This window comes from Harpia harpyja, chromosome 1, assembly GCF_026419915.1.
Source record: "Harpia harpyja isolate bHarHar1 chromosome 1, bHarHar1 primary haplotype, whole genome shotgun sequence".
Classification (NCBI taxonomy): Eukaryota; Metazoa; Chordata; class Aves; order Accipitriformes; family Accipitridae; genus Harpia; species Harpia harpyja.
Window position 1 is genome coordinate 107,988,157 of NC_068940.1, and position 24,841 is coordinate 108,012,997.

The window sequence follows — 24,841 nt, forward strand, 5'->3', positions numbered from 1 at the left end:
ACCCAATGGCTTTTTATATCCACATTTTGGCTAAGAAAAATATATTTACATTACATATATATAAGAAATATATATTCTGAGTCCTGTGTTTCAGTCTAAGAAAATATATTTTCCTTTGGTCAAATAAATGAAAGTATAAGAAACCCTGTTGTGATCTGTTCACAAGACACAACCACTTCAAAAGCACTACTGAAGGTTAAAAAAAAGTGATTTGGGCCAAGATTTGGGGTTTTTTTTTAATATTTTTGCTTCTCCGTGGAGCCTGAACACAACACAGCAAACACGCACAGTTTGAAGCATCTGCAAATACATTATCATGTGCTGTGACCTCTTCCAATACTAAGAGGCACTAGGAGTCTGTAAACATGCCCTTTTTTAATTGTTCTTATTTATTTACACATTTGATATGGATCAAAAGAGGCAGGAGCAGGAAAACCAGATCAGGACAGTCCAGAGCAGAGAGGCGGGACGCAGAAGCATCGCTAGTGCTCCCCTTTCCCTGTAAACCCTTTTCTTTCTGCAGCCCAGGCATGCTGCCCATGCCCATGCGGCTCAACCCAAGCCATGCCAAGCTGGGGAACCCCCCCTGACCATGAGGCAGCAGATCCATGGGGACCAGGACAGGGAGGAAGACTTGTTGAGCCCACAGCCACCACCTACGTGCTCTTAATGCCGTAGGGGACCAAGGGCTCAAAGCAAAGCAGGTTACAATGCACATCCAATGCACCTTTTGCATCTTCAAGACCCCCAAAGCCCAGCCCTTGCCGTGCCACCAAGCTCCAGCCTGGTTTTGGTCCCCTTCATGCCCCATCCCACTCGCAGCACCGAGGGAATTCTCCATTAAACACACTCAGGCTGTTACTCATTGCTTGTAGCATTTTTGACCTTCTAATATCTGAATGCTAGCAGAATTCCTGGTACTAAGTCACGTATTTCAAACAAACCCATGTTTCTTCTGTCTGTGTTTCAAGGCAGGTCACGGTTCAGAAGCCTGAGCAGCACCCAGCTTAGCGCCAAGCCTGCTGGCAGAATAAACTGGGGAGAGGAGATTTCTGCTGACCTGTGGGGCTTATGTTACGCAGCTGTTTTTTTAACTAGGTTTTGTGTGCCTTCCAAGGGTCTTTAGGGCATCCTCTGACCACCTCCTTTAATTATCCTGTCTGAGCTTTAAGTGTGTTGCATTAAACCCCTCCTGTGTCTACTTTCCATCATTATTATTTGCAGTAACAACCTCTCAGCTGCACCCGCACAGCCCCTTGCCCGCACCACTGTCCCCCAAGATTTCTACCCACGCTGGGTCGGTCCCCAAATGCCACAAACTCAGTCACCTGCGCCGGCCTCCTGGAAGAAACCAGGCTTTTAGCCCAGGATGATGGGGGGGGTTGCAGCCACAGCAATGTCAGAGATTGAGCTGAAGAAAAGGTGCTGCTTTGCAACAGGAAATTACAAGACATGTCATAGCACTTTTGATTATTTATTGCTTTTCTAACCCGCCGGCAGCCCTGGGGTTATGCCTCTTGCTCCATCCCGTTTGCAACTCCAGGCAGAGACAGCACCGCAGGAAGAAAGGGGAGAAGAGGAGCCTCAAAGAAAGCAAGCACCAAAGAGGGCATTTTGCTAATGCATTTTGCTAAGGCGATGTAAGCCTTTGCAACTTCGAGTTAGTTGAGCCAGAAACCATTTCTCACATATATATGGATGGCACACTACATGTTGCTGAACCCCAAAAGCCACGTGAGCAGGAATAACTCATCAACACTGTCCCATTAACTTAATAAAACGGGACAGGACTTGAGAATGAAGATTCCTGGACCTATGGTCCTAGTCTTGCAAATGCTGGGACTGGGATGGCCACAGCTTCACACGACATCCTTGTTAAATGCCACTGGATTATGCAGCAACAATTATTTCGATATCATGTTAAGCAACCACGTATCACTACAGATTACAAAACAAGTTTTATTAGCACCACTGTGTTTTCAATTGTATTTTTAGTTGCAATATTCTGACACTCAAAGTGTAAATGACATGTTATCATATTAGTGATGCTAATGATCCTACAGTGCATAGAATGTATAGAGAGGTTTTACAGCACTACTGACTGTCCAGGTGCTGGTAGCTTGGAAGAAAAAGCTTGCTTTTTTAATTCCAGTTTGTATCAAGCCCTTGCGCTGTTCCCTTCCTGAAGTAATATAGTAGTTCACAAGAACACCCAGTTATATGAAGCAGAATGTGAAGAATCAGCTATTTTCTGGCTGAATACGACCAGTATGGTCAGGCAAAAGGAAACAAGACCAAAGAAACCAACTATGAAAAATCAGAGAGAGAAAATGTGGGACATCCCTGATAGAGGCGGCAGCTGCATCCCCAAAAAAGACCATTAATTCATAAAAGATATACTCAGTGCTATACAAAGAAGCTGTTCTGGTGCAGTGTGCTGAGATCCTGGCTTTCCCAGGGCAGGATTTGTGACTTCCTATGACAGGAGATGGAGCAAAGCCAAAACCTCGGTGAAGCCACCTCCCCAAGTCCATGACCATCAGAGCCTCCGAATGGTGTTAATTCTTCATACTCGATACAATGCCACATGCACTGATCATACCTTGATGCCTTGGGGGCAAAAACACCAGGGACCTTTCCTACAGCACTAAAATATCCTTTAATTTAGGGCATGGATGAGGCAGAGGGGAGAAAAAGATGTGTTGAACTGTTACTGGGGGAGTGAAGGCTGCTTCTAGTTGGGTATTTAAAGCTTCCCTATGCTCAGAAATACGAAGCTTTACCTCAACTTGACTCTCAACCTTATATAGTGTTCACTTTCTAAATAAAATCCCACTTGATTTTTTTAAAGCTGGTTGGAAATGAATCAACCGCCGTCTCTACTGGGCTGCCTGGTTGCACCAGATTGCATCACTCATTAGCAATGTGCCCACCTCCAGCACTGGATTTAACAAGAGAGCCCAGGTTTGAGAATCCCACTTTTATTGTGTTAGGAAAAATACCCTGTGCCCCATGGGCTAAGAAAATATATTTTCCTTTGGTGAAATAAATGAAAGTATAAGAAACCCTGTTGCGGTCTGTTCACAAGACAAAACCACTTCAAAAGTGCTGCTGAAGGTTAAAAAAAAAAAAAAAAACAAGTGATTTTGGCCAAGATTTTTATTCTTTTACATATCTATTTTGCTTTTAACTAAATGCAAAGAAACAAGGCAGCAGCTCACTGTTTGGGGTAGGGAGGGATGCAGAAGGAGCCAGCTGGGATAATAAAGCCTATATAATGCTATTTACTCGCCATCCAGCGGCAGGGACGATTTTGCCTCTTACTGCCTCTTGTGGGAAGGAGCTGACCATGAGCGCAGCTTCTGCAGAACAAAAAGCACCCACCAGCAACAGGTTTTCTCTATTTATTTTCTCTCTCCCACATCAGCCCTCCACCCCCAAGTTCATTCTCAGACACACCGCAGAGCAGCACGTTCAAAAAAAAAAAATCACCCCACGTCTGGGCCGAGTGGTGTTCCCATCAGCAGACGAGAAGGTGTGATGAGAAGCCACCAAGCCATGAGATGATGGATGAACCAGCCAGGACAGCTCAAGGACAACGTAGCAGGCAAGTGGAGGGAAGAGATAAGCTAGACCAGCCTCCCCAGCTCCTAAAAAGATTTGTCCTGTTAAAGAGCAGGACATACAATGGGAAACTACTGGAAAAAAGGGTCAATGGGAATAGAAGGAGGACAGGGGCCACCTTGAGTAAGTGGACTTGGCAAACATGGCACTACCTGCTCCTGCCATGCGTTGCTTTAGGTTCACCATGACATTGAAAGCGCAGCTGCTGAAGCTAAGAAATACAGCGATTTCAACTCAACAGAGGTAATTGAGTCTAAGCTTTGAGGTCAAAGATGGTTGAACATGCAAGGGGCATGAAAGCATCTGCCCTCCTTAGGTAGGAGAAAGCATCTTCCTCTGAAAGACACGGCTGTGACCACAGCGACAGTAGGCACTGGAGGGGGAAAATGGGTGAACCCATGGCAGGATCTGTCCCATCAAACTGGACTGCCCTAACGAAGGTCAAGGAGGCTCAAAATCCAAGATAATTAAGAACCGGGGAGCAAGCTATGTCTTGCTGGAGAGCAGCTACAGATCTACCCAACAGGCTGCAAAGCCTCCAGCATCGGGCTGGTGAAGGTGGAGGCAGCAAGAGTCTTTGAACTAGCAACAAACGAAGGAATATGTCAAAATTGCTCCATGAAAACCAGATGGTGGTCAAACCAGACGCAAGCCAGGGGGAACTCCGAAGAAAAGCCTATTTTATTTTTGGAAACGGAAGCTGCTGGCTTTGAGCATGCATAACTGCTAAATCAATGCAACCACCGCTAACAGAGTCCAAATGGCTCTACCTTCCAGAACAATTTTTAATGAATTGCACAGAAAATTAAATACAGAAAGAAAAGCAATACAAATCTGTTACAAAAAAGAGAAAAGAAAAGAAAAAAAACAAAACAAAACAGGATTCAGGCTGTCCAGCTGCAGACACAAAACCATCCTTGGCTTGGGAGAGGCAAGAGAGCTGCAGAACGATCTCAAGACTCAAAGGATGCAGTGGTAGGAAGGGAAGACTGTGCCTAAGGAAACCCTCTCCAGATATCTGCCCCTTAGCTGCCAATTATTTCTGATTTAATGGGACTAAACTGGAGAAAACCAATGGGTACCAATGATGGGCGTAGGGAAACAAAAGCGCAAGCGGGTAGAGGCTTGTCTTGTGTTCGTGCCAAGGCAAGCACAGCCAGCAAAGGGGTGACCGCTCTTCTACGCCGACCTATGCCAACCCAGCCACGCACCTGTGCTTCAAAACCTCTGCCACCTAACCAGAGACCAGGCACATTTCTCCTGGGGCCAAGGGGATGAATCCCACCCCTGGACATAGAGCTGGAAAGCCACCTGCAGCCTGCCAGAGCTCGCCACATTTGCCAGGGCTTACATGCTCAAAGCCAAGATGACCTGCAGACCGTGTTGTCCCACCTAACTCTGCTCTGGAGTACTCCGAATTTATGTTGTCAATTTGTTGACGAAACACCACGCAACCGAATCCGTCCCCTACCAGGCTGGATCTCCTCTTCCTTGCTTTCCTCCCTCCTGCAATGCTCCTTTTCTCTCTTCCCTCTGCAGCTCCCCATCCCCTCTGCACAAGCATGAAGCTCCAGCACAATGCCAAGGGATGAAGGAGAGCAAGAGAAAGGACTAGTGCCACGACACCCCTGCTTGAAGGCCAAAAAAACCCACCACAGACAACAGCCTGGCCGCTCACCAGTGCCTATTGTTTTCGCAAACTATTTCTTGCTGTAAGTTATAACAAATTATAAGCCTCCTAATTAAAGCATGTGATGTGCGTGCCGGAACAAGAGCCAGTCGCTCCAGGACAGCTTGTCTGGGAACAGGACAGGCAAGAGCAGCTTCACAGGGCTGTCCTACTAAGACACATCAGACGTGATTTGGAAAGACCATCTCAGGGGAAGATGAAAGCTCAGTTTGCCTGGGTCACCCAAGCTCTACTATCCCTGTTCAGGCTGATAATTAAACTCACAGAACGGGTGTTTTCATTGCAAAAGAGAAAGTCCACCTTGGCTAAAGTCGGGGTAACACCTCAGCCTTGAATTCCAAGTCACTACTAAATACTTGTGAGGCTAGCAGTGTCCAACTAAAACCTTTTAAACCCAAGACACTTGGCTCTTTCAAAAGGTTTTTTCTTACAAAAAGATCTTCTCTAACTCACAAGGGCAAGGTCTGGGAATCCTCACAGCTACAACTCCTACCTGCCCCCTCCCCAGAAGGTGAGGGCACCCTCTGCCCACCCAGGGGTGGAGGAAGATGCCAAAAGCTCAGTCCCACCCGCAGCAGAGCAGCACCCAAACCACGCTAGCACGGTGGGACATTCTGCAGCAGCCAGCGCTGCCATGCCAGCTGTGCTCATGCGGCATTAGTCAGTTGGCAGAGCACGCAGGTTCGCTAAAGGACAAATTTTAGATGTGTAACGGGTCATCGCAAGAAGCTTACAACTTGGGTAGTGGAGCTGCAGGACCTCAAGACCCTGCTTCGGCATAAACGGTGAGGAAACCCCAATGGCCAGACCACCCTGAAACACCAACACTATTGAAGCACATGCTACACTTGAAGCCAAACGCACTTTCCTGTCCCTCAGCCTTAGCTACTGAAATGTAAGCCATCAAAAGGATGCTGAGAAAAGCTTGACATGCTTGGTGGTGCTGACCCTACCGCTTGTTCCTGTGATGCCAAGAGGGCAGAGCACCGGGTCTGTTGGCCATCACGCCACGTGTCGCCTCCATCGCGGGTTTGGCTGTATGAATCAGTCCACAGAACCTTACCTGAGTGCAATCCTCTGGCTGGAGCGGGCTAAGGCGCCTGGAAGAACCACATTGAACCACCACCTGTGCCCTGCTGGGTGTCCACCAACCAGCCTTTGCCACATAGAGTAAGTTTTCAGCATGGGAGAAGATATGCACCGCTTCCTCGGAGAGCGGGAACGGCGTGCACAAGCCCAGGCTGAAAACTTACCCCGCTGGGGAGTGTGAGTGTGTGTTGCAATGGGTATGTAGCAGTGGCCAACACTCCTTGTGGGTTAAGGAGTTGGGAGTGTGTGAGCCCTGTAAGCCGAGGACTTACAAGTCCTGTGTATAGAGGTATAGAAAAAGATAGCTCACTTAATCCTTTCATGCCAGGAGTTGGGATTTTCCCGGAGCGACGTCCATTGCCGGCAATGGACGCACCAAAATAACGTCGGCATCAATGAGTTAACCACCTCTGTCCTCTTTTCACCTATTATATTGCTCATGCATCATCCAGCTTCCCAACCATCTTCCCGTTTCTTCACCGTATGCACGCTATGTCCTCTCCCTTCTTCAGCACGGAGTTGAAAATGGAGTTGAGAAAAGGAGACACATGGTCAGCTCCTTGCTGCCCTGAGAAGCTAGATGGAAATGGTTGAAATTACAAGGGGGTCATCAGCAAGACTGGAGAGGACATAGCTTAAGTTACGAGGTTTCAGACCCTCCCACCCCCCCATCCAAGGCCAGTTATTGCAGATGTTCCACCACTCAAAACAAAGCCAGCTTTTAAAAAGCTTGGATGTGCTGGAGAAGGCACCTGGCTCTCTTGCCTCTGGGGTGACTGGGTTTTCCAAGGTGATTAACCATCCCCTTCCATCTAAACCATTGCCCTGCCAGCTTAGTTTTTCCTTTTAGACACCAGCCACCTGCGGGCTGGGCTATGGTGGCACCTGGCATCTTAACAGGTGAGAGTCGGACAGAAGCAGTTAACTCTTAGTGCCATGATAAAGTCCAGGACAGAATGAACCCCCAGGTCACAGTTTCCCCACAAATGCTTTACAGGAGAGAAATGAGTTTTCACAGACCCATGGCATGATTCTGCTTTTTTGGGTTGGATTTTCTGGGATTACTACAAAGGTAGGGCTTATGAGATACAACCCCATCCCTCCAACCAGACACACGCACTGCATCAGGCTATTACCATCCTTGCAACGACCTGAGTTTAATTAGTAAGTACACAGAGAAGATGTGACTCCAAATCTTAAATGGCAACTGTGACGGGTCGTGACTCCACAGCCTGACCACGGGCTTCAGCAAAGGTCTCTAGATACCCAAGGCTGAGCTCCTCCAAGCTCAAAAGAAAACACAAGCCTTGGTGATAAAATGACACTGTCAGATCAAATTTGGTCTCAAACCAACATTTTGGAGGAGTCACGGGTTTTGTAAAACTTTCACACTTTTCATTACTGTTTGTCAACATTTTTTCTGTGCTCTTTCAAGTTTAAACACTGCAGCACGTGATCCTGGAAGCGAACACGTCTGGCTGCAAACAGAAGACTGGATATGGGTAGTCCAAAGCAAGTCTATCTCCAAAGCAGTGTAGGACTAAGACTTGACTTAGCTTTCAGATTAAACAATCCCAGGTATTAGCAATAGATGGAAAAGGACTTTGTTTCAATTTAACCATAAATTCAACATGACAGTGTCACTTCAGTATAGAAAATCGTGAGGCCCACACAGATTTTAAGAGTCTGCAAATTAAAATCTAGCAAACAATCAGATCCACTTGGTAAAGAGGGGGGGGGGGGGGGAAACAAAACCAAACACAACCTAACTTCTCTATAGAAACGTACTTTAGTTGTTTGTACAGTAAAGTCTCACCTCTTCTCCCACTAAGATTTATGGCACAAATGATTATGCTCAAATTCTGCAAATGTTCAAGAGTATCTGATTTTTCTGAAAAATTCAGAGATTAAGGTAAGATTTCTCTTTAGTCTTATGTAAATCTCTAGATACGTTTTATAAATGCTAATGTTTGTAGCTACGGTCGCTGAATGGTACAAGCAAAGGTTCACGGACTCAAAGCTTGCTGCAGTCTCCTCCACCTGCGTGTGGTGCTGCAGTATGTGTAACTCCCATTATTTTTATTAGCCTCTTCTAAATCATTACTCATTATCAAATTCAATGGGTAAATAAACTCTTTAGCTACATGATGCATCGTAAAACATAAATTTGCTTAAAGACTACTTCCAATAATTAAAACTGGGGGGACGCTTGTTTAAGAGAAGGGCAGAAGACCCTCCACAACCTTTTCCACCAAGCCCACTCCAGGCCAGGGGAATGGCAGCACCTTCAATTCCTTTGCTGGATCCTCAGCAAATGCTGCTTTCACACTTATTAAAGTGGCTCCCACTATTATAGGCTCCCACCCCTCTTGCTCTCAAATATAATATAAATAATCCTACAGAAGCAGCAGATGGGCAAGGAGTTTCCAAAGACATAAAGAAACCCCAGGAAATGCCTGAAGCATTGAGAGGCGAGTTACTGGAACATCATCCTGTGTCCCATCAAAAAAAAAGCTTCGGCTGAAGATCGAGCAGCCAAATTGGCCCCCTAACACTGCACGGGGGCAGGGGCCTGATTCTGGGGGAGAGAAGGCAGCCTGCAGCCACCAAGCCCTTCTCTTAAAGAGGTTATTTGCTCGAGGAAGACCTTGATAGGAGTGAAACAGTGAGCAGCCGCATACTCCAGCGGTCTTTAAAGGCTCAAATAGCACCCACAAATCTGAGTATTTACCTGATCTAAACACCAACCACAAACACCCAGAGATTAACCCAGCACTAAAACTACAAACAAGAGAATGCAATATGGTCAACAGACCGGTTTCTGGAGGCTCTATGCATTGCAGCTGAAAAGCAGATGTTAACAGGACAGGAAACACTGATGATCTTGCAATAACTGAATTTAAGAGTAGACGGTCTGTCAATTGTTTCAACGTTGACGGGTACTGGACCACTTCAACCAAAAATGCTCATGGCACTGTTGCTGGCCTCTTTTTCTGATCGGTTGAGAAGGGAATCTCAATCCCCTTACAGCTGCCCTCCCCTGAACAGCCTAAAAAATAACTGGATGACTAAGGTGTCTTTGTGGTGCCCAAACAGAATTATCTGCTGTTTCCAGTGTGCAACACACCGACGCCTGGAAATCTACTGTAAGTCACGTACAGGGCAGTTTGCAATGAAAGGATATATATAGAAAGCACCCAGAGAAGCCCTTTTGTGTAGAAAAGGCAATCTTAGCTGTCAAACATTTACCAACATGACAACAATTTAGCCCTGTTTGCACTGAACCGCAAACAACTCTGCATTTTCCTTAGCAAGAGCAGAGGTGCTGTAGCTGCAGGTAGGTGCCTCTTACCTTGAGCTCCTTCCAGCTGTCAAGCAGCCTGGTAGCCAAATCGCTCACATCCACAATTTTGTCCGTTTGTTCTTGGCTTCTCTCACTCTCAACATCGGATACGCCTTCCTCTTCGTCTTGAGATGGCGTTTCCATTGTAATGGGCTCTTCCAGCTTTGCACCATTGCTCTCTTTGACCTCTGCTTCAGGCTCAGCCTCCAGCTCCGCAGCTTGGGGTTTGCTGCTCTCCACTGGCGTGTCGACGGTGGCTTTCATCTCCTGCTGCTGCTGCTCCTCTGACACCTCCATTGGGGCACCCTCCAGCTGGTCCAGGTCCTCTTTGCCCTCCTTCCCTTCCAGCTCACTGGTTGTATCTGAGATGGCACTGTCCATGCTGTTTTCACTTATGATTTTCAGCCTTCGAAATACCAGCTTCTTGGGGGTGTCCGTATCACCTTCCACGCTCTGCTTGGTGGAAAGATCTGGCGTGTTGAGCGGCGTGTGAGCCCGCGAGGTGTTCTCGCTGGAGTAGCCGTCCCCTTCACTGAGCTGCGGGACAGCAGTCTTGGTCTGAGCCCAGCGCTGAATAATGGGAAGCACTTTGCTCTCCTCCAGCATGTTCTTGGTAGGTATAGGCAGGAGCTCTAGTGTCTTCATGATCTAATTGCAAAGACAAAAATCACATTGTTAGAGCCATTAGAATTTAAAGCCGTCTCCAACCTGGAACAATTTCCTTTTCTCAACAAGAAGTAACTCTGAAATATCAATATGATGATGAGAGGTCGCAGGTCAGGGATAGCGGCATCCTTTCTCAAGGCTGAACTGCAGTGGTGAACTTCTGCTGAGAGCAAATAAACCGTGAGTGGGTGGAAAACAGAGAGCACAAGTATTTAGCAATTAAAATAATTTAGCAATTAGTTGCAATTAAACTGATTTCAAAGAGCTCAGACACAGTTGGCCATACCCTTTCCTAGGAAAATCAATACAACAATACAGCAGTTAGATACGCTACATGAAAGAAAACCTGATCAGAAACGTCAAGATTTATCAGCAGTCAAAACAGATGAGACTGACCCAAAAGAGTTTGCAAACTAATACCAGGAAAACTTCTTCATCGCTTGACAGAGGTGCTGTGTGCTGCAGCAGAAGCTGGAGTGTTACCGGCATCAGCGGGAAGGAGACAGTCTGCTGCTCATGGAGCTAAACCTTAAGCTCAAAGAGATACGGACAACTAGGGAGCTCCAAACCACAAGACAAGGCGAGCATCTCTGATACTGATGGCACTTCCAGCTGATTTAATCTCGCCAGAAAATGAGGCTGCTGCTAGCACCTGCACTCCCAGTACCACAACGCACTTCCAGCACTCAACAAGGCAGTCCCAGGAACAAGTATCCTCCTTTAGACACTGGCAAACACCCAGAGGTACCAGGTGATGAGACAAACACAGTACCAGAGCACACAGCACAGCTCATGCTATAGTGCTTTCCCCTGGGGACCAGCCAAAAAACTTGGCCTCAAGTGGGTTGTGTCCAAAGCCTGCATGAGAAACAAGTTATTGAAAAGATCTTCAAAACCCTTTTACAAAACCTGTCAGTAGGAACAGGCATCATGGGCACAGAAAGAAGCACCAGACGTTAAATAAGCACAACCTTTCCAGGATCCAGCAACTGACTTCAGCAAATTCTCTCAAGACTAGACCCCAAATCCCTGTTTTTGAAGCAAGAGATAGCCAGCCCTTATACAGGACTTTTCAACTTGCTCGCTTTCAAAATCAGCCCTCCAGGAGTGAAGGACAGAAGATGGTTTTACGGTATTACGCTAATTTCTGCCATGGGCACCCGATGGCCAAAAGACCATTTCTCTTAAAACAATGACAGTTTTTTAAAAAAGAGGAAAAAAAAAAAAAACCAAAGTGTGACCTGGCCCCTATCCCAAGCCCCACTTGCAACTCAATAAAGAATTACCTGGATTTTAAAAGAATATATCCAATCCACAAAACCTCAGCAAAGTTGACAGTGTATTGTGACCAGGTGCACTGAGAGTGGAGATGAAGCCACCACTACCATGACTCAGTTTCCCTCTTGAAGCCTGGGGGGAGCAGCTCTGGGTTTGAGATCAACAAGGGTGAGTGCCTGAACCTATTCCGGGGAAAAACCAGAGTCTAACCTTAACCTGACCGTTCATTTCTCCAAAGCTGGAGGTCAAAGATGAGTCAGAGGCAAGCTACCTAGCAGCTCTGCAATGCCATGGCACCTGCATGTCAGGGAGCAAGGAGGGTAGGCACTATATGTACAAAAATCCAGACTTCAGACTCCCTTGGAGGAACAGTTTCAACATGCATAAAGTGGGATGGATCCTACCTACCTCAAAGAAGAAAATACTGCAGTCCCAAAGGGGAATAGCTCAGCTCCCTCCTAAGAGCAGTTACTGCGACACATTAACTCAGTCCCTGTAGATTTAGTCTCAAAAGATCTTTCTGCAGCCTTGTCAACAGTGTCTCCCCATACGGGGGAGAGGAACGTTGACTCAGCAGCTGTCAAGCACTTCTGCTTTGGCTAGAAGTACTGAAAAGCCACATCACATCAGCAGGAGAGAAAACTTGAGGCACGCGCTGAATCCATGCCCTGTACACAACATTCATGGCCCATCAGCAACAACACGCTCTGCAGTGGAAGGCAGATGAAGTATGGGCAGGCCTACTCAAACCCTACAAGTCAGCAACCTCTAACTTAATGTCAGAGACCCCTAAACCGACAGCACGGAAGTTTTCCAGGTATTTACAGTCAAAACTTTGTCTAAGGATGGATGAAGACTAGGCAGTGGAAACAGTGGCTTTCCCATGGGACACGTTGCTGAGCAGACAGACGTGCTGTCCCTCTCACCACCAGCATGCAGGCGCTTCAAGAGAAGTGCAGAAGGCATCTCATTAGACCTGATATCAAGCTAGGCTCCAAAAACCTTCAGGTATCCTCATCCCACCCCACGAGCTGAAGGCTCACAAAAGCACGCATAGGCAGGTCTTCATCTTCTGATACTGACAGCGCCCATTTCCCAGAGGGAACACCTGAACCCACGGTGTTAAAGAGGAGAAAGACATGAGTAGGACACAAATCATCTGGAAACACAAAGTACCAGCCTGGAGAAAAATCGTGCTGAGCTAAGGAAGCAGGGTTGGGTAGGATTGTCACCACTTCTGAAAAAGAAAGAAGTCAGCAGGAGAAGAGGGACCCTGAGCTCTAGAGCTCACGTGGCTTGTGCTTTCTTGCTTGGGATGCAGGACTGGGTGTGCCTCTCCAAACTGCACAGCAACCTTCTTGTCGAAGCGTCTTTAATAAGGGAACTTCCAGATGTCTTTTTGCATGCAATGCCGAGGCACATACAGAAAACAGAAATATTCAAGTTCCACTTCAGACCGTCAATACCTCAAATTCCCTGCGTGGTTCAGTATGGAATAAACAGCAATGGCAATGATCTTTATTTAAGTCTGGCTTGTGTTGCTAGCTCAGAAATCTAAGAAAAACCACAAGAGCAAATTCTTTCCATATATTAAGGATTTCCCTTAAAGCAGAAGTTTTAAGGCTGTAGTTCTGAGGATACCTGAGTTTGTTTCCATGAACACTTGGCATATAATACATATATTAAAAAAAAAAGAAAAAAGAAAATCACCATGCTTCTGAGCAATTAGCAATGCTGCTAGAAAAGCTTCAAACCCAAGGCAATTACTGACCTCCAGCTGCAACTTCAGGTTGTTAGCGGTGCTTCCTCTCCCATCGCCCAGCTCCGTCATCCAAATCCAGAGGAGAGATAAGCCGTGACACTCCAGGAAGGACTTCAGGCAGGACTGTGAGTGCGTGTTCTGGATGAGCCAAAGTTAGAGACAGTCCGCGGGAATGGTCAGAAACTTACAGGCAAAAACCCCTTTGATTTCCACATGCCAACATGGCTAACTGCTCAACTGGGCTTATGTTACCTGTCAAACTCATTGCAGAAGCCAGAACTAGGCACTTGCCAAGATCAGCGCACGTCTAATGTAATTTAAGTGGCTATAACTGCTGGGTTTGGAGCAATAATGTATGCAGCGGAACCATTATAACTGTTACCTGGTGGACAGCCCGCACTGCGGAATAAAACTTAACAAGATAATGGGTTGCACAGAAAACTGGCTGCAACTCATCTGCACTCAGAGGTAAAAATGCAGGATAATCTTGGAGATAAGACAGCTGTGATTTTATACTGACAAACTACTCATTTACTCTTTAAACCCTTATGTACGAGGAATGTATTTGCTTCTAGAAACGGGCATTTTGCATCACCACCCAGGCCAAGCACCACCGAGTATAAAACGAGCAAAGGGTGGAGATAACACGTGATGTATAAAGCGAGCAGAACCGCTCGGCTCACGCTTGGGATGCTGGCACAAGTGCAAGACCATTCTCCCACCTTCTCCCTCTTCCTCTTAACAAGAGCTCCAAGGACACTGCTTTAACAGGACGTGGATCCCTTCCCTTCAGCCGGGTCCTCCTCACCTGTATGAGTTTGAGGCAGGTGAGCTTCTGCTCCAGCGTTTCAATCCGAACCATCAGCCGGGATAAGCTGAGAACTTGGTTCTTATCAGAGAGACCCTCTCCATTCTCCAGCAGTGCTTCCAGCTCCCCATCCACCTACCACAGCCAAAGAAAAACAACTCTCAGGTCGTGCCAGGCTCATGCCACCCTATGTGATGGCAGAGATAATCCACTCCCTTGGCTTTGAGAGCCAGGAGAAGCCTCTTCCAAGCAATTTGCCCATATGGAAAAGAAGCCTGGCTTTAATTTGACTCAGTGTGGTTGGGTTTCTTTTATCTGGCCTATTACGGGGGTTTTTTTAGACCTCAAATCCCATAGAAGAGCACACTGTTCCCACCAGTTCTGTTTATACTGGGGACAGAGGGCAGCCAGTTGCACTTCTGGCTAGCACACATGCAACAGGCAGGAATCCCCTGACTCCACCATCCATTTCCCCTAATGAGTGGCACGTTTTAGATGTATACATCTAAAGCTGCGTGAAGGAAATTCCAGGTGTGTACACCAAAATACTCCCAGTCGCAAGTTTATCTTTTCACACAGGAAAACAGATGTGCACTAAGAGATTATCTTTAATTGCAGATAGGTTTACTTCTTTAAATACCTAACGGGTATTTATAATCTTTACAACAAGAGGTGCATTCCTCTCCATGCAGGCACCAAAACATCAACGTTCACAATTTAGCCTATTGCTCAGTGCCACCAATTAGCATTTTAAAACACCTTATAAATGACTTATAAATAATTTCTTGGCTTCCTGACTCTCCGATACAGTAAATAAAAATGAAGCTAGCATTTTTAAAGGTAGCTTCTCCCAAAAGCGCAGGTAACAAATCTTATCTGTAGGAATAGAGGCTTATATCTTCAAGTACAGAACAATTACACCTTGTAGGAAGCAAAAAGAACCCATGCAGTTTCTTGCCGCTGTCTGCACCCAGGCAAAACTCCTTTTGACTGCTTTGCTCAGATTTCTCTGCACAGTTTCCTACATCTACCATGTGAACCCATCCCTGCAATTCAGTGTGGGGGGTAGGTTCATAGAACCACTTGAGGAGGATTACATGCATGAAAAGCTGTAAAAAGACTAAAAAAAAAAAAGTCTGGATTTAAGTTACGTATTTCATTCACGTCCACCTGCAAACACAACTGTAACTGAAGTCAGCGCAAATATGACACATGTTCATACAAGTTCCTCCTGGAAGCTGACTTGCCTCTAGGCCAAAGCAATTAAGAGATTCAAATTTCACATCCCAGCCTGGAGATGGCAAACATCTGCGCCCTTTCAGCTGTCAAATTTCAGGTAATGTTGTAAGTGGTGAAGCCAGTATTGCCTATCTTTCACTGACATTTAAAAATCATGCAACACAAACGAAATTTTTAAAACCACATAGAATTTAGTATGCTTTTTAGTAGCATGCAGTATTGATGACCAGATATTTTACCCGTGAAAGTCCCTCTCCGGTGGGACTTTGTGCTAAGTAACCCAGAAAAAGGAAATACAGATTTAACTAAACCTCCAAGAAAACAGAAGTATTGAGGGCCCCTGTGAAAGAAAATTATACAAATACATCCATAGAAAAGATGAACCTTGAGGTCATCATGAGTCATTGATCGCAGAAGAAGACTAGAGAAGTGACCTGAAGACTCACATAGAGAGGATCAAGCCCAGGGTCAGCCCTTGGTTGCTGCTACTCTTAGAAATAAATAAAAACACACATACAAGGGGGAATCAGACTCACCGAGTCCTTCTTACGGGAGCGCTCCTTTTTCATTTTTCCTCCGGCAGCTCGGATGCTGACCCTGTTCTCTCCTCCCAGGTAACCCCGGCAGTTGGCTGAGCCACAGAAACATTTCTGAGCCTCTTTGCTGTTGGTGGGCATAAGCAACAGAGCAGTTTAGTAACAGGTCAACTGCATCCACAGCAAGTTATTTTACCTTACTCTTAAGCGCATCCTCAGAAGAAAGGGACAGGAACTTTTCTGCATGGCAAGGCCTTTCTGGCCACTAAAAATTCAAACAAAGTCTTTATTTCTTTTACATAGCTACTGTGATCCCATGTTGTCTCAGCAAGACACCAAAGTCTGCTTCGCTTCCAGGCTCTTTGTAGGTCAAGAACCAAGAACCAGAAAGGAAAAGGTGGGGCTGTTAGGACTGCTAACTTCTTACCATACATTGCAATCAATGTATTTCCTAATGAATATATAATCAGGATTATATATCCATTAGAAAAAAGGCTTGCATTTTACAGCTCAAAACAGAATAAAGAACAGGCTGAGGATTCGTGGAAGCAGTAAGATTCAGGTGGAAGATGGTTTTTTGCAGGGATATACAGCCATAGAGAGCAGAAGAGATTTAAATTATATTATATTCAGGCAATATTTCTACAAAGCCTCTGTATTTTCTACTTGACATACTATAAATTTTAACCTATATGCCAAAATTGCTTGGGAGAATGGGGGGGGTTGGAAATGTGCATAATCCACTGGAGGAACGTGGCTCTGCAGTACTAGTGGCAAGAAACAGGGAAGCTCATCTGCAGGATCTTTTATGAAGCAGAATGTGAGCACAGAAAGGACAACCAAGAGATCAGAGCTGGAAAACTCCAGTGAGACGAGACTAGATACACTGAACTCAAAGATGCGAGATATCAAACTGAACCAACACAGCAAAATGATTTGCCATCAGAGAGGCCCTAACAGAGCCATAATATGAAACCCTAATAATTTTGACTAAGCCATATACAGATAAAAATAAAATTATGGGTGTATAGACTGCATATTACATGACATTCCCTGGCTTCAGAGATATTCCCACGAGCCTAGAAGTCAAACAGGCCTTGCTCCAAGAGCAACCAGAAGGGCTGAGGCTAAGTTTGCCTGCCTTCCTGCGAGTTTGCACCAGGAACAGAAAACTACATGACAGCATCTGATACTCTAGCACAAATAATTTTATAATGCAACTAAAAATTCATCTCTGATTCTCCTCCTTATAGAAGGAGCCATAGAGTTGCAGAATGCAGGATCCAGAAGGAAGAGACACTCCTTAAACAACTGTATTCAGTAAAAAAAGCTTAGGGATTATAAAACGGATCTAAAATTAATCTCATAATTACATGTTGCTCCAAGTATGTCAGATGCTATTTAGTGCTCATCACAATAAAGAGAGTGAAATACTTTGCCATACACCTGGACAAGCGGTAATATAAAAATATTAGGCTCAGGTTTAGAGAAGGGAGCCAAAGCCCACACTGCAGCTCGCACACCTGCACTTCTGGAGTTGGACAGGAAGAGGGAACATGCTATCTGTTGGGGTTTTACAGCTCTGCAAGTATTTGCAAAGTCGTAAAACAGGGGTGGGTGGGGAAGAAGAGGCATTATTTAAGGGTATTGCAAAGTCTGGAGCTTGGGTAATTAATAATTAGACAGAGGAGGAAAACCAGTCAAGATAATTATCTGGGAAATTTCCACTGGGGAGAGATGGTATGAAGTGGAACAAAAAGGCAATAAAGTGACACTGGAAAAGACATATTAAATCAACAGGCAATTCCTCTCCCAATCTCTTGTGTTAGAAATGGAAGAAACTTTATCCAGGTAGCTTTTTATATAGTTGAATTCCAGTTCATTTACAACTGCTCTGTTAGACGAGGCTTTGCAATGGATTGTTTTGGAGCAGGATTTTTTCATTGCACCAACGCTCACAAAACCCCACTTCCAGCAGCTTAAGCAGAGGGAGCTGAAACATACCCGTATCTCTGGAACTGGTAATCAAATGTCAGCTCTGAGCCCGATGGGACTAGTTTGGTGGTGAAAAATCCAACTCTGAGCTGCCCGTTCACAGTCCACTAAGGCAAGGAAAAAACAAGATGACAACAGTTATTACAAAAGCCAGGCTTGACTCAGGTTTTGCTTTAAATTAACAAGACTAATCCTTCAAACAGCATCACTGATAAATTTAAAATTTGTTAACTGGCTCAGAAGTACTTGCCCATTTCAAAGGTAGCTGTTTCCATTTCACTAAGTTGCAACAAAAACAACAACAAAAAAACCCAAAACAAACAGACATAAAGGAGAAATGCTTTTCACTCTGAGCTTGCTAAGTTGCAAGGCAGTGGAAGTGAGAAGCCAGCAGCTTTGATCCAGCAGTTTACCTTTTGTGTCTCGCAGTTTGGTTCACAGCTGTGGTTCATAAAACGAGAGCAGTTTCCTTTCTGGGTAGCATCGATTATCTGAAAAGAAAAGAAACAACAACTACAGCGAAACAGCCTCCCTCTCGCTGCACCAGGCAGAAATACGAAGCAGTATAGCTACGAACACCATGCGTTTGAACACAACCCATGCAGAAGTCATCGCCCTTTCCTGCTCCAGCTATCAACCTTATTTGGTTTGGAGAATGGGTTTTATAATGATATTAAGTGCCCCCAAAACAGAAGAGCACAAAGCAACTGGTACATGGTTCCTAGTTTTCATTGCAGGTTAATACAGAGTTCTTCAGTTGGGCGGGGATCCTGAATTTTTAGTATCTGTTTCTGACATGGTACAATGACCATGAGGGCTGGGGAAGCTGAACATCTCTGCCATATGCATCATACTCGAATAGAAAGGTCGTCTCCTGGACCAGTGCGTTCTCCCTTTTATAACTGGAAACACTCCTCTGTGCCCCCTTGTGATCATGTAACAATCCCACAGCAGCTACAAAAATTGCATAGTTTGGGGGAAAAAAAGAGGAAAAAAGCATTCTGAGTATTTTTAGCTCATTTACTGTAAAGCTACGCAGATCCAAAAAGTCTTGACAGAAGAGACAAGCAGAATATGATATTAAATTTCTATTTATACACTTTGTTCTCAGCGAGGGAGAGCCCATTGCCCAAGGTAAGCAAAGCTGTGCTCTCTGCGTCGCAGCTCCACAATCCCATAGAGCTGAAGCAAAGATAAATAATTAAGAACTTCTGGTATATAAATATTTCAATGACAGTAATTCTGCACAAAGGGATTCCACCAGCTAAAAGTGTCCCAATTTAATGTAGTTCTGTGAGCAAGGGAAGAAAGGAAACATGGTTTCTTGGTATGTCTTCTAGACTGGTTTACTTGGGCATCCAAGAAGGTTGAGTTTGGCTTGAAGCATCTCCCCAAGCTGGGACACAGACACAGTTTCTCTCCCACAGAGGTTTGCTCATGTGGAAGGGATGGGCCATACTCCATCCGTTCTCTTGGGAGGACAATTTCTCCTCTCCAAGGACACTGGGACAGAGTTAAGCTACCGGACTTCTGTTAAACCAGGCTGAAACTGAGCAATGGGTTTAAAAAAAGAAAAAAAAAAAAAAAAAAAAAAAAGTAAGGTATGAGAACACAAAGCCAGCCAAAGTTTCCTTTCCTTAGGAAAACATTAACAGGGAGTCGGCACTGTACATAAGCAGGGCCTCCCTCGAAGCCAAGCACAGCAATCACGCTGCTCACCTCGTCATTCTTCAGGGCCATGAAATAATAGTGAATGTTCTTGTTCCGGGCATATTCCTTCACGCGAGCCTTGAACTCTTTGTGATCCAGCACTTCTCCACAGTACTCCAAGACGAAAGTATTGCTGCAAAATCCAAGAAGAAAAAAGCATCACTCTGCTTAGCCACAAGCAATAAACACCAAGGAACAGAAAATAACCACTGCCAAGACAGGCTTTCTAAATACAACTTGCAGCCTGGTCATCCTGGTGGTGTAGCTATGATTAGTATATGCCTTAATCTCAGGCAATTCTGATTAATGTACTTTTTTATGCTATCACATGGGCAGGTACATCACAGTGACAAGCCCAGACACAAGAATAAAGCTCCCCTTCAAGCAGGGTTTATTCTATAAAAGAACAAGACCTTGGGGGTGATGTGAAGAGGAAAATAAGGAGTATTAAGAGAAGGTACTGGCAGGTGGTTTTCCTCAACTGAAATGGAAAGCCCGTCTGCACCTTGCTGGTCTGGTAGGGGAAATGAGGGGTCAATAAAATATCCTTTTTAACTGTAGGAAAGGTGAATTTAAAAGCAGAGATGAAAGAGTTACCCCTACACTCAAGACACAAACCTCACAGATTGTATTCTGCAGCGCAGCCAGGCTTTAAACCCTCCAGTCTACTAAGACACATTGTGGTCCAGCTTTCTTGATATCTGTTCTAAGTTCTCCCTTGCTTAATATCACCCTGAACCCTTCAACTTTTTCCTTGTGCTTAACCAGGAGAGCACCAGGAAAGTAAAAGCTCCTGCCCAGCTCCACCCAGACCAAGCATTCAGTGTTCTGGGCAAGTAAAGCTCCTGCCCAGCTCCACCCAGACCAAGCATTCACTGTTTTGGGCAAGTATCACTCACTCCACTTCCTTCACATCGTTAATCCCAGCCCCTCGCACAGTACCGTGGTGGCCTTCCAGCCCACATGTATAAACAATGTCCATCTTTCCCCATCTCCATGTCCACCCAAAAAAAAGGTTCTGGTACACTAATCTGCTCTTTCAGCCTATAACTCAGCCGTATCTTTCTCCTAGATGCCTCCCCAGCCTGCGTTTAGCAGATACCAACATGAAGATGTCAGCAACAGTCTTCTGATGACCTGCTGCTTAGTTGGGTTAGCTCCCCTCAAATTCCCGACCGCAAAACTCCAAGGCTGGGCAACAGAGGTGCAGTGGCAGGACAGCAAGGAGAGCCGAGCTAGAAATATCTTTGAACAAACCCACATCAAGTAGGACAGGTCTCCTTCTGGGTGTACAACCTATCCACCCTTTGCTTTTTTGTGACCACCCACAAACTGTCTTCTGGTGGGACGACTATCGAGACAAAGTTTTCTTCTCCTAAGACAAGGTTTAGCTCCGCAGCAATGTTCTGCCAGCCTGCAAATCTCTCTCCAAACAACAGCTTTTCAGAATAGCACACACAGAAACAAAAGCAATATTCCAGCCAGCCCCAGACTCAAGTCACCCTATCAAGTGTTGAGGAACCATATCCAAATCCCTTGACATGCACAGGCCAATTGCAGCAGCTACTTTCGCTGCTCCTGCTGATTTTTTACTCTCTTACCCAAGATGCTCTTCACACAGTTATCTCCTTCCCATTGTTCTCAACATTCCTGATCCCAGGCCACCTAGCAGACACGATGCTTGCTATGGGGAGCTGTTCACTACCATCCATATCTTTACTACAACCTCCAGACCTTGTCTTCAAAAGAAATTCCTAAAACTTTAAATAAAACTGGACCTGGTATTTCCACAGAGGGCAGCAGCACTGCTTCAGTCCCCATCACTACCACTCCCATGTGCACATGTTATTCCAAAAACCTGCTCTTGCAAAGGTTAGGTCCAGCAGCACCAGGGACTCCCTGGGTTATCTGGCAAATCTGGAAAATCAGGAGCCAGAAAAGGCCACAATGCTCACCCTCTTCTTAGATACAGTTGCTGTGCAACAGAACAGTGATGGAGAGCACTCACTCATTTTATCACTTAACACTGTTATCTTTTACATAAACACAGTGTGAAGGCACTCTCAGTTAAACATATTGGGTTGAAAACGCAGAATTGTTTTCACTGCATTTTAGATAACTTGGCATACCTCTCTAAAGCAATCAGAACTCTTCCCCGTATCCTCCTGTGAATTAGTCTCATACATTCGATATAGCAGCAAAAAAACTCTGCTGTAAGACCTATAGCTTTCTTAAGTGTCAGAAACACTACTGGATTCCTCAGCAGAACTCTTTGTCTTCAACAGAAGCATTAAAAAAAAAAAAAATCAGAGTCTCCACGGAAACTCACTAAAATATCCAGAGTTACAGAAAATCTTTGCACAATTAAGTTCTAGCCAGATTGTCTTGAAGCTCAGTCTCTGGTGTGCTTGAGGCTGAACAGACTCACCATGCCCATCCCACAGCCTTTTGAGCTGAAAATCAGAGCCTGGTGAAACTCTTAGCACACAGCACTGCTTCCCCACAGCAAGACACTCCAGCAATTTCTTCTACAAAGTCTGTTGTTCATCTGCAGAGCAGCACAACCAACTTTTGCTCGCCCTGCGTGGATCTGAGAGGACACCCATGCCCGCACAACCTGCACACAAATAGTAAGGTCTGAACCTGGGGGAGAAAAATCCACCCGGGTCTTTCTAGCCGTAGGAGCGTGGCAGTTCACCGCAGCCACTCTCACCTGGAGACACCTCCTGCCTTGCTCCCTTCTCCCAGCAAACCCCATCTTTGTCTCCTGCCCATCCTGCTCCTTCCGCTGCACCTTGTGCTTCAGGCCCCAGCAGCTCCTCGAAAGTCCTCGCTCCTCTCTCCTGGCCTCATCTAAAGCTCTTTTTGCTACTGGGAGTATGAGAAAGCACTGGCTCAGCAAGGCAGAAGGCAACTCTTTGACTTACCCTACCTAGTGAAAAGGCATTCCCATCTCAGACCTGCTCCTTGCACACGCACCTACAGAGCAAAATGTACACAGCACTATTTTTCTTCCCAGCCACGTTCACTTTTTGAGTACAACAGTTTCCAAACAGGATTGTAATTCCAAAAATACCAGCATCCATCCTGCTGCCAATGGGTTCAAGCACCGCGCAACCCTTGTGTTCCAGTCCCACCAGCTTCTTTGTGCCAGATAGTGTCGATAAAGGCACTGATCCAGGCACAACAGGCAAATATCATCTGGCTTGAGTGAAACAGGGACAAGTCAAAGACAGACTCGGATTTGTAAGCATGGATGATGTCAAACCAGCACTCAGAAGTACAGCCACTAACTAACAACAGGCTAACAAGGGAGGAAAGATCTCCATGGGATCTTCATGTAGTCCGAAGGGGAGGAGGGGGAGGACTCAAGAAGAAGGTGGGAAGAGAAGGGTCTTGCAGAGGTGGGAAGAGAAGAAGAGGAGACACAACTGGAGCGTGTGCTCCTCTGACACCATGAAGTGGGGACAGAAAAAGAAGGGAAGACAGATTGAACACAAGAGGAAGCCATTGCACGACTGTCAGAAACCCTAATGAGAAGAGAGCAAAACCAGAGTGGGAGATCTAACATGCAATTAGCGGATATGTAGGTGAAGATAACTAAGAGGAACACCTGACAGAGGACAAGGACAGTATATAAAGCTGGAAGAACCTCAGCAAATCTACTAATATCAGTGAAACTAAGAAAATGCAAGCAACTTATTTTCCCTTCACGAGGGAGTAAAATAGCACAAGGACGTCATTCGAAGAGCAAAGGCTTACGATGGCAGATCTTTGGCAGCTCTCAGCCCCCAGCCTTTCTTCTCAGTGAGGATCACTTCAACATCTGCATGCTGTTTCTTCTGGAAGCGCCTGTTGGAGCAGTAGTCGCCGTTTGGGCACCTGGAAGAACTAAGGGAAGGAAACAGAACAAATCAATTCCCAGCAGGACAACAGCAATAACAGAAATGGCTCAGATGGGAAATAGATACCAAGGAACCATAATAAATTCAGTGTAAAACCTTCAAACATGTTTTGCTATAAAAAGCATAACCATCTGACTGTCAACATGCAAATGCAGACAACTTATTTCTGGAAGGAAGATAAAAACATTTGGAATGTGAATGCCACTGTACTTCTAAGTCGTACAATCAAAATGGGATGAACTGGCCTCTTCTCCCCACGTTTTTACAAGTTCTTCCCCCAAAATATCCCCCTTCCCCTACATCTACTGCCTGGACTATTAAATTAAAAACAAAGGGCAGGGCTTCTGCCAGTTAATTCCTCTCCTTCCACCCCAGCTGGTGACAATCCTTGTGCCAGGGGGTGAATCCCACTAAGCGCCCCGTCCCCTGCCTCCCACTCACAACAGAGCTCCCCCTTCTCCTAGCCTCTTCCAGGAGGGAAAAGGAGACAACAGCCTGGTGAGGCTCTGGGGAGAGGAGAGAGATGCAAAAGGAGAAATGAGAGGAAATAAGGATCTCAAGTACAGCTAATTTGCATTTCTGACTCTCTCCAACCATGCTTGCGATGGACTAGAGTTAAGGCTGAGGAGCAGAAGATTCCAGGCCTTTGTAGCAGGTTTTAACAGGAGGTTGCTCAGGTCTAGCTTCCTGCAGAAGATCTAAGGTCAGATTTAAATGCTGATGTGTAGGCTCTGAAGATCACTCCACACCAGCCAGTGAAAATGAGAGTGCACAGACAGCTTGTTGTCACCACCCAGGAAAGTCTGAATTCCTTTAGGGGCTCCCAAGTCATCTCATGGACAACACTGCCCAACTCTGGCAACTCATGAAACGCTACTTACCACTCTATCATGAGCAGGCGATTGAGACAGTCTTCTCCACAAGCAACCTCCCCCTGAGCTCGCTCTTCTTTGGAGAGAGGAGGGCATTCGCACAGCATTCGCTTAATATCCCGGTGAGATTTGTTCTTCTTCCTATTGAAGACAAGTCATTGAAATACAGGTTAGGCAGCACCTGTGTAGAGAAATTACTCCTCAATCTTTATCAGCTGTTACTGGAGGAAAATAATTTATTCTCTAGAAACTGGCCATATGGATTGATTACCTTTGGACAACCACAAGAAGGTACAGAGGTAACCAAGGACACTCAGTTTGTTT

General features: G+C 45.5%; 1 protein-coding gene across 1 annotated transcript in view; it reads right to left on the bottom strand.

Annotated features, from left to right (window-relative positions):
- SETD2 (SET domain containing 2, histone lysine methyltransferase) overlaps positions 1-24,841 on the bottom strand; it is a 68,967-nt gene that overhangs the window by 18,302 nt on the left and 25,824 nt on the right. Inside the window, exons 4-12 of the mRNA XM_052808957.1 lie at positions 24,527-24,658; positions 23,503-23,631; positions 19,750-19,873; positions 18,444-18,521; positions 18,040-18,137; positions 16,036-16,162; positions 14,261-14,395; positions 13,462-13,590; positions 9,756-10,394 (exon numbers count right to left, since the gene is read on the bottom strand). Coding sequence (XP_052664917.1) covers positions 9,756-10,394; positions 13,462-13,590; positions 14,261-14,395; positions 16,036-16,162; positions 18,040-18,137; positions 18,444-18,521; positions 19,750-19,873; positions 23,503-23,631; positions 24,527-24,658 — 1,591 coding nt within the window. The remainder of the gene's footprint in view (positions 1-9,755; positions 10,395-13,461; positions 13,591-14,260; positions 14,396-16,035; positions 16,163-18,039; positions 18,138-18,443; positions 18,522-19,749; positions 19,874-23,502; positions 23,632-24,526; positions 24,659-24,841) is intronic.